A 15242-nucleotide genomic window follows, 5' to 3' on the forward strand; every position below is an offset into this window, starting at 1 on the left:
GGCTGCTTTCTATGCTAGGTTTGAATTCTAAGAGCTGCCCACCCCCCGCTCCCCCCTTCAGCTAGTATTAGGGGAAGGCTATGTCGTACTAAGTTCTATACCTTTTTTATATTTATGCCTTTCTTTTTTTCCTTTGGTGGGAGAAGACAGAAGACAGACGCAAGATACAGGGATTGCTGAGACATGCAGATAATTTTTATTTATCACATGTTAATACTTATTTCTACTTGTAGAACAGAGTCACAGATAGAAGAGCAGGCTGTTAGTAGGTATTAGAAGGGTTCAGGGGTCTAGCATAGCATCTAGTACACAGTAGGTGGCTCAGTAAGGATGTGTCATAGCTCTCAAATGCCAACTTTTGGTACAGTAAACTGTCAATCACTTTTTATGTAGATGCCTTCCTTGGATGGTTGATACACTACATTTTTGTCAATTAGGGATTCCTTTTTTTGTTTTTTTATTTTTTTATTTTTTTGGTGTTTTTTTTTTTTGTTATCTTTAGAGGTTAGGTGGTAGGGCCCCCTCCCCCCTCCCCAACAGAATAGTATTCTTATTAGAAGTTCCTAAGACGGGCAATTCCAGCATGCAAAGTGTGATGGGACATAGCCGGGAAGATGAGAAATTGAAGCCATCATCTAGGGGTAATATTGTCTAAAAAAAACAGATGAACAAACATGTGTCAGTTACTTGGTCCCAACCCCCCAGTATCCTTTGCCCCTCCCCTCCCAGGCCACAGAAGCTATTTCTTTGAGATGCCCTAGGCTAGGTCAGTCGGCTCTGCATGTTCTCAGGAGAAATAGCTGCTCCCCCACTGCAAGCTGAATAAGCAAAGCAGTGCTCAGAGAGGGTTACCTGGCATGCATGTGTGTGCGTGTATGTGGGGGTGTGTGGGTGTGTGTGTGCGCGCGCGCACGCGTGATGGGCAGTGCGGATGCAGGAAGTGAAGAAAAAATAATTTGATAATGAATGGAAAAAGATGGAGGCCATCATTAATTTCCTTCCACTAGCTAACGTAAAGTGCCTTGGGTTAAAATAAATTGGACAATTTTAAAAAGACCAGAGGCTTTTCGAGATCGTTCTCAACAATGACCTCCCCTCCTCAACGTGCCGAGCAATTTTTTCCCCCAAAATTAAGGACAGTGCGGCACCACGTATTTTAAGAGGTAAAAAAAATTTTTTTGTCCCCCGGAGGTCTGAAATTTTAAAATCAGACCAACCACTGAGTAGATGGAATTTAGTAGTTTTAAAAACAAGTAGCCAGTTTTAAAAGCAAGTAGCCAATTCAAATGGTGAGCTGAGGGGTTGGAAACCATATGGAAAAACAGCAATTTTCGAGAAACCCTAAACTGATCATCTAAAGCTGAAATCTATAGCCTTCCCCCAGCTGGATCTAATTATACTTTAAGGTTGGCCAAAAAAAAAAAAAAAAAAAAAATGGTTTTGCACTTCACTTGCTCTGAAATGTTAAGAAATCGTGCTGTTTGCAGACGTATACCAAGATGGCTGATGGCCCTTAAATGATGCTGGTTTTCTTCCCGGGTCTCTGTGTCCTCAGTTTCCCAGTATGATCTTCGTGTGTGTCAAGTGTGTGTGTTAAAAAGTTTTTCTGTTTTTGAATGTGCCTACCCATCGCTGTTGCTCCTTGCAGCCTGCGGGTCCTCTTCGCCGCCCCTTTTAAAGAGAGATTGAAAGCTCACCTAATCTGCAAGGCACCGCAATTTCACAAAAAACCCCACACAGCCTCTCTACATTGCTGAACAAATGGCCACCATCCTCCCGTTAATTCTTAGGTCGCCTTCCTGGCTAAATTGGAATGTCTACCGAGACTGCAGGCCGTAGAGGGAAGAACTCCACACCTTCGCTGCAGTATTAGCAGAGTCCTATGGGGACTCCCGTCGGGCACATAAGAGACGGATAATTATTTTCTTGTGCTTTCACTAAATGTACATGCGTCAGGGAGCTAAAGCAGTGATTTATCTCACAATTCTTTGGAGAATACAGCAGCACACAAGGCCCCTGACTGTCCCAGACCTCAGTCTTCACCATGTTGCATCTGAACACAGACATGGGTGCTTTTGGCCCATGATTTCCTGCTGCCAATATTAATTTCCTCCCTTTTTGTAGTCGGGAAACTACCTATGTTTTTATTTCTATATAACTGCTCCCCATAAACTGTCATCAATTAAAAGTGTGCCTGGACCGTAAGGCAACAAAAAATAGAATAAAACCCACTACCACCAACCCTCCCCACCCCCCAAAACCCAATCTTCATGAATGGTAGGAATTCCTCCTTGAAGGTGGGACGGGCAAGATGGCTTAAGCTGCCTACGTGGGTTTGTACTTGATTAGCTTATTAGCTCAACCAGTGTTAATGGCACTTTTTAAAAAAAAATGTAAGATAGAGAGTTAGCGTTGAGTTAGGAAAATCCGCATTTGACCTCTGTATTTCTGAAGGTCAGATTAATGACATGTTACTCTGCAGATGTACTCGGCACAGCAGTCTGCGGACAGTTAAGGCAAATGTAATAGCTCAGCCCAGCCCTGACAAAGCGCACATTTACGGAGGAAGGAGGGAGAGACCCTGCACCACACAGAACACCCTTTCGTGGACGGATGTCCCCACTTCACAGGGAATTCCTAGTGGAGAAGGAAACCGCTTTTGTTGCAATACCACAGCGAGGAAAAAGAAAAAAGGAGGCTCAGTTGGACGAGATAAAAATAAGGTTTCTAGACTCACATAAAGAATTCCCCTGTATGTCACTTTCACGGGCTAAATTTAACATCCTCGGAGATTACCTATGGCTTCCTCTACAAAGCAGGCAAACTGGGAATGTCGCTTCCTCTTTTGAAAAAATAGAAAAGAGAAGTTCTGGTTTAAATGCCTCGTCTGCATTACGGACGGGCTCACTTAGGGAGGAGAATCCTTTCCCTAAAAATTAAAAAATTTTAGGGCAATCTGCAGAGTAATAAAACTTTAAGTGAATTATGTCAAGGATGTCCTATCTTCTATTGGACTCGAGCTAAGGTAAACAGTGGCTGCTGCATCCTTTTAAAAAATTCGAGCCATGTCCAGTTTTAATCAAAATATTTATCTAGAGGGTACATGGTCAAATTATTTTTGCTTAACTAGCCTCATGAAGCAGCTCTCCCCAGCAAGTTGGACGGGGGAAAATTATGCAAGATTTTTCTTTAAATTACAAAATCATAGCAAGAAGCCTATTTCAGGTTTTTTGTTTTAATTGACGGATGGCAACTCTGGTGGCAAGGCTTTAGAAATTAAGAATTGCAGAACTGGTTTGTGACAAGTGAACTGACTTATTTAATTAACAGCATGTATGTGCGTATCAGTAACTCATCAGGAGCCAGTCATAAAATTAATAGTCCATCCCTCTGAATTTTAAAGCTTAAAAAGCATCCTAAACCGTCCATTTGTATGAGTGATGTCATCCTTTTCTCCACCCCCCCCAGTATTGGGTCTAAGAAATTCTAGAATTTTCCATAAAGAGCCTGTTTTCCGTAAACTGCCTTCAGCGCAGGTCTTTTACCTCTGAAAGGTGATAAAATTCATCTTTGTCGTGTCCCCCCACCCCCAGTAGACGACAGTAACTTTTTTTTTTTTTAACTGGTTTGTTTGGGGTGCACAACTGAATTAAACCATGCCCCTTTGACTCAAACTTCCCTTTTGAAACCAAGGGGGAATGCAACTTTCAATTGAATCCATGTTTAAGAAAGGGAATAGGACTGCTAACTAGTTAACTGCAAACTAGTGCCTTCAGGTGTTTGTAATCTAGTGAGGTTAACTGCTCTCACCCCCAGGAAAACAGAGGCTGGGTCTGGGGAGACTTGCGCCCCTTATTTACATCCTTCCTGGCAAGTAGAAGGCCAGTCCCATCTTTTACATCCCTGATATAGGCACTCTCTCGTTTCATCTTTATTCTCACTGCGGTATTGTCACATTGTCCTATAGCAAAATGCCCTGAAGGACTTTTCAAAGGCAAAAGTACCTCTTGGTCTGGCCGGAAGTGCCCAACTCCCAGCCTTTCCATCATTTAAACGTCTCCTTTTTCTTTTCTTTAGGCAAGACCATCGATTTTTAAAAAGGGAAACAATGATTTAACCATGATAATTCCAAAGTGGGGGGTGGGGAATGAGGAATTATGAACAAGGGCTGACTCTTCCAACTTTGTTTTATGTGACAGTATCACTGAAACCATGTTTCCCTAGTAGTTTACAACATCCTGCACTGGTGCCTTGCGCTGAAATGTGCCTGGGGGCGGGGGGCGGGGGGCGTCTCTGCCGTGGTCAGCATCACCGGGCAAAAGGGTGGCCACGGCCAGCGTCAGCTATGTCGGAGACCCACTGCACCAAAATCTGCCGCAGACCCGTCACGGGGCCAACACTGAGGCTTTATTATTATTACTGTTTCGTTGCTGCACCAAAGAGTAAAAGGAGGGAGAGGAGAACAACCCCTAAAGAGCTCTTCCCTGGATTTTCTAACATGTAGGCTGAAAAAAATCAAGCAGACGTTGCCCAGCCCCCAAAAGCTACCTAAACTTCCTAAAGGTTAGTATCCAATGTGCTACTCTGCCTGTGCCCTTGCCACAGATTTGACACTTACTCTCCATTAAACCCATTAACATGCAGGATCCTCATTTGCTTCACGATGGTGCTTTTACCAGATTCTCCAGCACCTAGAAAATGAAAGTAAGTCTCAGGTTAAGAGGGAGGCATTTTACACACTTTGGGCAGGGAGGAGAGAGAGAGAGGACTGCCGGTTTTCTCCATAGAAGCAACACACAAAAAACAAACAAGAGACTTGCAATTTTCCTTGACATTTCGACGCAGAGAAAATGAAATAAACATCCAACTTTGTGTGTACCTGCAGTATTTCACCATCAGAACAACAAACAAGAATTAAAGGTTTTGCTTTGTTCAGGTGTTTTGTTTTCTTTTTCCTTTTGGTTGCCTTAAAATTTGTGAGGTGGGCAAAGGGGCAAAGAAAGAATGACGCAATTCTGTCATGGGAGGGGGGGGGTCAAGAAAATTGCAGTTAAAGCCATTAAACTGGATGTTTGAACTATGAGCGTTCACTGGTAAAAATGTACACATTAATGTATACGGCCACATAATTTACTGCTTGTCAGATGTTTCATGGTTAAAATACCCCAGTATTCACAAACAATACCCCGGCCCTGCAGGCGCCCCCAGATCACGTACTGACGCAGCAACTGCCTCTTCAACATTTTCTTAAGGCTGCTGACTTCTCTGCAGGGTTCTCGCCCCCCTGGGCTACTTAAAAATCAACCCCTAAGCCCCATAATACTACATTTTATCCACTTCTCCACACCCCTCCCCCTTTCCCTGCTAACTTTATTTTTCTAAAGATAAACTCTCTCTGGATATGACAACCATGGGAGGGGGACACCATTGATTTGCTGTCAACTTCTCGAGAAACACATTTAAATATTAAATACAAGGCTTGAGAACTACCCTATTAGCATGTTAAAAAGACAGGACTTTAATCAGAAGGGAAAATATTCCTGGGAACCACTGAATTTTCAAAGATTCCAAGCCCTTCCCAACGAACAGAGCTAGAAGGGGCACATGCCCCCATTTTAAATCACCTTTCATTTGTAAAAACATATATTTTATGGAAAAAACACTGTTCCACCAAGCTAGAAGGAGGATTGATAGTTTCTCATTTTCTGTTTTTGCAAATGGATACTCTAACAACTAACCCTGAGGGGACAATTTTTTGTCCTCCTCAAGCACAAACCTGTTTGATTTTTTAGTCCTCTTTTACACTTTTAATTTTATTAATTGTTTTGTTTTACTGCCCAGAGAGCAAAGCATTCCTCCTTCTCTTGCCTTTTCACAAGGCTGTAATCAATATCTGTAAAAAGTTAAAATCAGTTTCCAGAGAAACATTGATTTCAAAGCAAACATTCTATCTTAATGAGCCTAACTCTCATAAATTAAAATACTAAAGGTACGATTAAGAGATTCCATGAAGAGAACACACAGTCTTAATCAGAATCTCCAACACTCTCGTGTTAAAATGTGTTGTGTATCACCTCTCTTTACGGGCACAAACAGGTCCGTGCCTCAGTTTCCCCATTTAGGAAATTAGAGAATTGGACTGAAAAATTACTGCAAGATCTTTTGTGGTACTGTAATTCACTCAGATTTCATATCATTAAATTAAAAAAGACGATTCTGGGCATCACTACTTTCCCTCTTTTGTGGGGGGGGGCATCATTTGGTGAGAATCACCATTTAAAGATGCAAAATGTGTGGCACTGCCTTGGGCTGCAGACCCCCATATGCCAGAGCCTTCCATCAATTACGGTAACAGGGCTAGGACACCTGGGAAAGGTTAGCCCAGTGATGCCAGGTGTGTTCAGAGCAACAGTCTCAGGTGAAGACTTTGTGATGTCCGTGCAAGGGTGTTAGAAATTTAAGGTACCATTAGCATCACACTTTTTTTAAATTAGTATTCAGATAGCAGGAGTGTTCCTAGGAAAGATTCTAGACTTTTCTAGGCTTATACTTTGAAATCAAATTACATGCACATTAATATTCACATAGCATAGTTCCACCTTTAGAAGTTTTTGACAACACCTCAACATACGTACCATTTAATTACTGTAACTGCAAATGCATAAACACACACCAAAGGGACTTATTTTCACTTAATAATTTTCTGCTTTACATAAATCTGGACCCAGGAGAACAAAGACGTGACCCATCCAAAAAAAAAGCAAAGCAGACGCCACCACAAAGAAAAAACAGCCCTTTACATTTGATTCTTCATAATCAAGCTGTTCTGTTGATATGTGACCATGAACTAGGTCTTAACCTAGCAAATTCACAAATTAACTCAGATAGCCAAATTACTAAGGAAGTGGAAAACTTCCATACTAATTAATGCTTGTGTAATTCTTCTGGTTATTTCAACAATTTCTTTTATGCTTCTTTTGATTTATTTTTCCAAAGCAGCACCTTTAAGACAAAAGGGGAAAAGGCTATCTCCTTAAGAGTTAACACACACACCCCCGCGTTTTTTTTTTTTTTTTTTGGCCAAAGAGGAAAAACCGCAATCAAAAGAGAAAACCCCAAACCAAACAACCAAATGTCACTTGACAAACAACTAATTAATGTAGTCTCATCTCCTTCCACCTGGAAAAAAAGTCTTTTCCTTAAAGCGTTCTCAATCCCCCCTCCCACCTTGAAAAGGACAAAAAAACCACGCCATTTCCAGACCAAGAAGCCATTTACAGACAAATGTCATTTTCCAGTTCTGATTTGTGCATGTTTTTTTTTTTTTTCTTTCCATTTTTTTCACAAAGCACTCTCAATGTGGCCGACTAACAGGAAAATGTGTCTGTGTGTGTTAATGGTTTGGGGGGGCGGCAGCTGCTACAGTTAATTCTCTTCTTTGCTTTTCAAAGAGCCTGCATATCTGGAAGGGGAAAAAAGGTCATACTGTAAAATGACGTGTCATTTGGCTTCACTGGGCACTTAGAGTACTAACTCCATTTTTTTTTTTTTTTTTCGGCCTTATTTTATTCGATTCTCCTTCTCTTCCTTCCACGGCCCGGCCCGGCCCGGCCCGGGACACGTCTGCTCCGCGCACACAGTGTGTCCTGCCCGCAACGCACCAAGTCGCGCCCAGCGGCCGCCGCGCTCCCTCCTCCGCCCGCCCCCCCCTCCGGCGCCACGACTCGCCCGCGCCCCCTCCCCCTCGCTGCACCACCTTTACCACTCCGAGCCCTTCCGAGGGGCTGATGTCACCCGCCCCCCCACTCTCCTCGGCCACTTCTCCCGCCGAACCTCCCCTCGACAAGGCCCCCTCCGCCACCGCGGCGCCCCCCCCTTCTCCGCCGGCCCCTCTCGCTTTCTCCCCTTCCCTCTCCCAACAAATCACACACCCAACGGAGGCGGGTCCCCCTCCCTCGGCCCGCCACCCCATTTCCTGTCCCCGAAACCCTCTTTTTGTCGCAGTCTCCCGAGCCCTATGGGACTCCCCCTCCCCCTCCCCAACACGCACCCGAACCCCTGGCGTCGTGTAGGCCTCGCGGAAAAAGAGAGAGAAAAGAGCGAGGGGGAGGGCGAGAGAGAGACAGAGGGCGAGCGGCCAGGGGAGGGGGACCCGCGCCCGCGTCGCTACGGCCCCCCGACCCATTTTGGGCCCCCACCCGGCCGAATGGCGCCCCGGGGTCCCCCTTCCGGCCTCGCCCCCGGGAGACTGAGCCCGCGGGCGGGCGGCGGGCTCGGGAGCGCGCGCCCGGGGCGGGGGGCGGGCTCGGCGCGCGCGGCCTGCGGGGCGCCCCGAGGGGCCCCCGGGCCGGGCCGGGGCCGGCGCCCCCCGCCCCGCCCTTACCCAGCAGCAGCAGGCGGTGCGTGGCCCGGTAGACCTGCTTGTCCTTCTGCAGCTGCTTCTCGATCTTTTTGTTGGCCTCGCGCTGCGCCTTCTCTTCGTTGCGCTGGTCCTCGGTCTTACTGTTTCCGAGGCAGCCCATGGCGGCGGCGGGGCGCGGGGCGCGGCCGGGCTGCGGCGGCGGCGGCGGCGGCGGCGGGGCCGGGCGCGGGCGGCCTCACGCGGGCGGAGAGGGCCGGGGCAGCGCCGGGCGGGCGGGCCGGGCGCGGGCTCGGCTCCTCGGGGAGGAGCGCGCGGGGCGGACTGCGGGCCGCGCGGGGAGGGTGGTGTCGGTCTGACCGAGCCGAGCGCGCGGCTCCCGGCCCCTCGAGCCGAAGCCGAGGGGTCTGATGGCCGCCGCGGACCGAGGCGGACCAGAGCAGGAGCTGCGGGAGCTGCTGCCGCCGCTGCCGCCGCCGCCGCTCTTATTGCCTCGGCCGGGGCCCCGCCGCCGCCCCGACCCAAAGCTCCGCGGCGGGCGGGGGGAGGCGGGGGGAGGAGGAGGCGGCGGCGGCGAGGGGGGTGGAAGGAGGAGGAGGAGGAGGAGGAGGAGGAGGGATGAGGAGCAGCCGCGGCAGCGGCCGCGGCGGCAGGGAGGGCGGGAGCTGGCGGAGGGAGGCGCCCCCCCCCCCACGGGTAATCGGGGAGGTGGTCCCTCTGCCCGCGCCCGGCCCGGGACGGGACGGGCCTGGGAGACGCCCCCTCGCCCCCCTGGCTCGGGCCCCAAGCGGGGCCGGCCGCGGGGGGAGAGGGGGCGTCTCCGAGCCAGTGACGACCCCTCGCACGACGCCAACGCTCCACCCCCCGGGCCGCGTCGCCCTGCGGCCCCCGAGGCCGAGCCCCCTCCCCCCTCCCGCGGGCGCCGCCGAGGGGCCGGGGTGGGCGGAAGGGGAGGGAGCGCGAGCCAGAGCCCGGACTTAGGAAATTTTTCGAAAAGAAGAGAGAGACAGAGAGAGCTAGAGAGCAGGGAGTGTGGAAGAAGCGAGGCGAGCACGAACCAAAGGACAGAGCAACCGAAAAGGAAAATGTGTCCAAACACACACACACACAAATACTCAATAAAACTCCACACTACACAGCGATGGTGGTGTCTGGTGGCGGGGGAGGGGACGGGGGTCTGACTAGATGAGCCGCTCGTCGCGCCCCTGGCGCTGGGCGCCATGGCCCGAGCCGAAGGCACCCGAGGTCCCGGAGCGCCCACGGCCTCTGCGCTTGGCCCGGCCGCCCACGAAGGAGAAGAAGGCGCAGCCCAGGAACATTCGGAAGCAGCAGGTCGCCCCGAAAAAGAAGCCGCAGCCGCGGCCCTGCTCCGGGCGCTTCTGCAGCAGGAAGTCGAGCACCCACGCGGGGCTGCGCACGGAGAGGACCAGGAAGGTCAGGAGCGGCAGGTGGGCGCTCAGCGTGCTGATCTTCAGCAGCCCGGACCCCCACACGGCGCCCCTGAAGCCTCGCAAGGCGTCGAACAGGTCGTCCTCGTCCTCGTCGCTCGAGTCCGTGTCCCACTCGATCCAGATCCTACTCGTGGCCCCGGCGCCGGCGCCCACGCCGCCCCCGCCGGCGCCCTCCGCGGCGCCCTCGTCTGCGCCGGCGGCGGCGGCAGCGGCGGCGACCTCCGGGCCTCGGGCCTCCTCCTGGGCTTCTGGCACCTTCTTCTTCTTCTTCTTCTTCTTCTTCTCCTTCTTCTTCTTCTTCTTCTTCTTCTGCATCTTCTCCAACTTCTTCCTCTCCTTCTCCTTCTTCTTCTCTTCGTTTCTTCTCTGCTCCAGTAGCTTCTTCTCGATCTTCCGCCGCTCCTTTTCGGTCAGCAACTTCTCGGAGGGCGCCTCTTGCTCCGGCTTCTTGGGGGGCTTCTCGGTGTCCCCTTTCTTCCGCGACGCGTGCGGCTCGGCCAGCGTTGCAGCCACCGCCGCAGCTTCGGCAGCCACCCCGGCCGCAGCCAGCGCTGTCTTCCTCTCGCTCTCCACCGCCCAAGCTTTGATCTTCATGGCCATCTTCAGCATGGTGGCTCGGCCACCTCGGGGTGCCTGGCTCTCGCCTGGCCCGGGCGCCCTGCTTGCCCCTGGCCTCGGGCTGGCCGGACCCCGTGCGCCCCGTGTCGGGGGAGTCGGCTGCGATCCCCGCTGCGCTGCCCCGGGACCGCGGAGTGCGGCTGCCGGGCGGGCTTCGTTCGAACTGCTGGGCTGGCTGCCTAAGAGTTAGCGCCAAAAAGGGTGAGCAAACGAAAAAGGGGCGAGAACAAACCAAAAAGCACCCAACAACACGATAAATCAAAAAGCAACAAGAAATGTCAAACAACTCAAAAAAGAAAAGTGCAGAGGCGCGATGGCACGAGGTTGCTGTTACCCTCAGGCGCTCCTTGGTTAGGCTCTTGGGCACGCCAATGGAGAAAAGAGAAGAGAGAGAGAATTGGGGGGTGCCCGGGAGGAGCAGGCAGGGCGGCAGTGCTGGGGCACCCCTGCCCCGTCCCGGCCCCGGTGGCTATTTCCCCGCGCCGGGCGACTCGCACTTCCGCGGGAGGCCACGGTGCCCCCGGACTTACATGTGAGTGAGGTGCACTCACACGCAAGGCAGTGCCTGCCTGCCTGCCGGCCGCCCGCCGCCGCCCCGCGCTGGGACAGGGGTTCGCTCCAGCCGCGGCGCCGCAGCCCGGAGCCAGAGAGCCTGCGAGCCAGCGAGCGAGCCGCGCCGGGCCGGCCACCTGACGCAGCCCGCTCCGCGGTGCCGACGCGACTGAGTGTCCCCGCCGGAGAGCAGCGCTCCTAAGCAGCCCGATGACGCCCCAGCCTCTTCAGAGGACGGACCCACCGTGGCGGCCCCTATAAACCGAAGGGGAAGCCGAAAAATCGGCCCGCCGGGGACGCGCCCAAACGGGCCGCCGCGCACCCCAGAGGTGCAGGCCGGTGCGGGGTCCACGCGGGAGTGGGCGCGGGGCGCGGGGGACGCGGCGGCGGGGGCCGAGGGGGCGCCCAAGGCGGTGGGCGCCGGACCCCGCCTCCCAGACCTGCCTCCCAATTTTCGGTGAGTGGTGTAGCCCTGGGCGGCGTGCAAAGTGTGCGACGGCGGCGCTTACCCCTGCTGCGCGCCTCCTTACCTCCAGCTTCCCGGTTAGCGCGCGCGGGGACCGCCACCCACCCCTCCCTCCCGGCGGCGCGTGCCCGGCAGTCGGTCGTCCGATGAGAGGTGTTATGTGAGCGCGAAAAACGAGCATCGCAAGAGCAAGCAGGCGCCGGCGACTCGAGAGCCGAGCGGTGGTGGCCGGGGCCGCGCGGTCTGCGCCCCCGGAGTCCTCCTGGGCAGGACAGGTGGCGGGCCAGGGCGTCCCGGTTATACGAGGCCGGGCCGGGGCGCCGCGGGGGGATGCTCTGGAACAGACGGAAAAGTAGTTTATTGAACACGAATTTGTTTGAGAATTGTTTAAAGACTTTCAAGAGTCCCACCCCAGCCCTGTCCCATATGAGGATAGGGTGAATGAAGAGCAGTGACACCAAGTTCTCAACGACTCGGCCGCGGCTCACTTTTCCTGGGACCTTGGTTGAGCCTCCCGGTTGAGCCCTGCGCGTGTCTGCTTGGGTACAATTCATTCATTCAGTCAATAAAAGTTTGGTCCGTGCGGCCCACCTTGGGCCCAGGTGAGTCAAGAGTAGCCCGGCCGTCAATCTAAGACTTGGCAACTGCCTTTGGTGGGTCACGGCTGCCTGCCGGTCAACGCAAATCCACAAAGTAGTCGTGAACTCTCCCGCCTTTAACTTTCTTTCACTTCGAAACAGTAAAACTTTGGATGTTTGGGGGGATAGAAAGAAAGAGGCTGCCTACTTGTAAATGGAAACACAGCTAACATACCTAGGGGGAGGGGTGATTGTTCGGTTTGGTCAGAGGCCTTGAGTAAATTGTCCAAATAGTGTTGTTTTCTTTGAAAATAGACACTGTTAACCATTCAACGGGACTGCTGCAATCCCCCGCTTCTCCTCAGTTTGCTCAACTCAAAGTAAGAAAAGTTGTGACAGATGAAGATGTCAGCTATTATTGTTCTTGGCCCCATCCAGTACACCTCTACCCTCCTTCTACAAGGCCTCACTTTATGGACCTGAAAGACAGCGGAGGGCAATTCAAAGCCAGCAGAGAACACTTGGAATTAAGAACAGGAAGCGAAATCTTCACGCCAGACCCTCATGATCTACATCTGCTACCTCGCCTGACTGCGGGTCTCAGACTCGCTCGAACTCTGCAGAAAAGTTGCTGTGCTTGCCCTTTCCTCCTCACATCCAAATAAGCCAGGTCTTGAGCACACTCTGGATATGGCCTCTCCTTCTTACACAAAAATACACCTTCTTTCGACAAAAACTCAAAGGAACTACCGTTCGTCTAAACAAAAGCCGATAAAAATACTGACCCTATAGACGGGAATGTTCTCCTAAGCAAATTCGACAGTAAGGCTGTTTGAAAAGATCATGACACAATCATTCACCAACTAGATTAGAAACTACCTAAAGACGGGGCCCAAGTTTTATACCTTTATGTATTAAATAAAAACCTGTTGGTTGAATTTGATTAATCAACTGATTGTCATTTTTAAAAATTGGTGAAGACTTATAAGGAGGCGGAATAGGCCAGAAATTTTTGTTATGCTCCATTTGTTGCAAAGCATCTTCCTTCCTGCTTGTAATGTGGCAAAGCGCAAATACATTGTATTTAAGAGGAAGAAGGTAAATAGTAACCAATACAACCTCGATACTTATGCCAGTAGCTACACATTACTACAATGAATATAATGAAGGCTCCTTATTTGGAAATCCCTGAGTTGGGTTACCATCTCCCCCCTTTTAGATAAATATCACACCTGAACTTTGAAAGGAGTGAAGCTGTCCCATGTCATATACTGACATATATTCCAGGCAAGGCACAATCGGGACTATTGTCCTAGAATGTATAAAGCAAGGTCAGGCTTCAGTCATTTCAACTTCTAACCCGGCAGGCCATCCTTGAAAAAAAAATTTTTTAAGTGTAGGTTTCACCGATATTTTATTATGACCAACCACTGATGGACAAATAAAGCATTTACTTTGTAAATAAATGACAGCAGGTGGAATCAAGGGTTTACAGGTAAGCAAAGGCCACTGAGAGCTCTGAAACACAAGCTCGTTTGTGGTCTGTTCAGCTTTCTGTTTTCACCAGACACAAAGTGAAAGATGAGATTTTTACTTAATTGGCGTGGTGAGCTGATACCCGTCTACAGTTTTCGGTCTAGCATTTGACCTACCTGGGCCTTAAACATTTTAATAAAAAAAAAAAAAAAGGCTTTCAGGTTTGGAGGTCACCATGCATGACCTTTTCATATGAATTAGTAATTTATTTTAATAGGTTGTTACCATTTTAAGTGCCCGGTTTATGCTTTGCAAGTGAGCAACCCATTAGCATAATTCTTGGAACAGTCCAGACTCTAGAGTTTTCCAGTGGAAGGGGCCTCTTTTTTGGCTCAGGGAGAGATGGAAGTTGTGGAAATTTCAAGCTCCAGAGAGGGGCAAAGGGCCAGAATGTCCTGGGTGTAAAATGTCTGGTTCAGGTGACTTGCTTCATGCCAAAGCCAGCAAGTTGGGATAATAACACAAACCGTAACCTAAAGCACTAGGGTCACCTCACGATACAACTTGGTAAGACAGATGGGGGTCCCACGGCTATACACAGGGCCGGCCTAGCAAAAGCTCTTTCGAGCAATGCATATTTTACAACAATGGATGGATTTGCATGTCATGTCGGGGTTTGAATTTTGTGGTCCTGTAAGCTTCGTATTTATGGGTGGATGTGTTCCCTTGGCCCTTTTGCATCTTCCTGTCTGAGAAAGAATGCCTCGTCTGCTCTTAAAAGAAACAGACTCGCTATAGCTTAGTATCTTGAAAACATTTTTACACTTAATGATGTAATTCAGTTTTTGGACAAGGGTGTTCTTCTTGGCCTTTCATTAGATGGGGTCACTGTAAGATCCCAGAGAAAATAGAAATATAATATTATTTTAATAGCCCAGGAAACAATAAATAGGTTTCCACTGAAACAGAAACCTTAGCTGTAAGGTTTTAATAATAGTGCTTAGCACTTCAATGGTGCTTTCTGTCTTTAAAGCACATTTCGCACTTTATTTAAGTAGAATTACTGAAATTGTTGCAAATGAATGTGACTTGAAGCCTGCACCATACCGATGATGAAGCAGGTATTGTAAAAAGCCTTTTCCTAGTCCCAGTTAATCCCCGGTGAGAAGGTTCTATTACTTAGGACCATAAAGTTCTTAAAAATCTAATGTAGTGATTACCTAGAGCATTTTTTTTTCCCTTGTCATATTCACTAGTTAATAATGGCAACCACAACGTAATCCAAAACTGGCATTCAGAACTAAACATGGTGCTCAAGTTAGTAAAACCTCATTTCAAAAGCCCTGACATTAAGGGACTAACTACAGGGCTTCCCTGGTGGCGCAGTGGTTAAGAATCCGCCTGCCAATGCAAGGGGCACGGGTTCGAGCCCTGGCCCGAGAAGATCCCACATGCCACGGAGCAACTAAGCCCGCGCCACAACTACTGAGCCCACGTGCCTAGAGCCCGCAAGCTACAACTACTGAGCCCACGTGCCACAACTACTGAGCCCGCGCACCTAGAGCCCGTGCTCCGCAACAAGAGAAGCCACCACAATGAGAAGCCTGCGCACCGCAACAAAGAGCCCCCGCTCGCAGCAACCAGAGAAAGCCTACATACAGCAACAAAGACCCAACGCAGCCAAAAATAAAAATAAATAAATTTATTAAAAAAAAAAAAGGGACTAACTACAAGGCCATATG

At 50.3% G+C, this 15242-nt stretch overlaps 1 protein-coding gene across 9 annotated transcripts in view; it reads right to left on the reverse strand.

Annotated features, from left to right (window-relative positions):
• GNAS (GNAS complex locus) overlaps window positions 1-15242 on the reverse strand; it is a 67287-nt gene that overhangs the window by 10259 nt on the left and 41786 nt on the right. For 3 of the 9 annotated variants that reach the window (XM_082428300.1, XM_082428293.1, XM_082428292.1), the window contains exons 2-3: window positions 4619-4691; window positions 1627-1671 (exon numbers count right to left, since the gene is read on the reverse strand). In XM_082428300.1, the coding sequence (XP_082284426.1) occupies window positions 1627-1671; window positions 4619-4691 (118 nt within the window). Of the gene's footprint in view, window positions 1-1626; window positions 1672-4618; window positions 4692-8383; window positions 8530-15242 lie in introns of those variants that run through there. The other 6 variants (XM_082428297.1, XM_082428296.1, XM_082428299.1 and 3 more) reach the window with 3 other exon arrangements.

Source organism: Balaenoptera physalus (genome assembly GCF_965194825.1).
Source record: "Balaenoptera physalus genome assembly, chromosome: 16".
Lineage (NCBI taxonomy): Eukaryota > Metazoa > Chordata > Mammalia > Artiodactyla > Balaenopteridae > Balaenoptera > Balaenoptera physalus.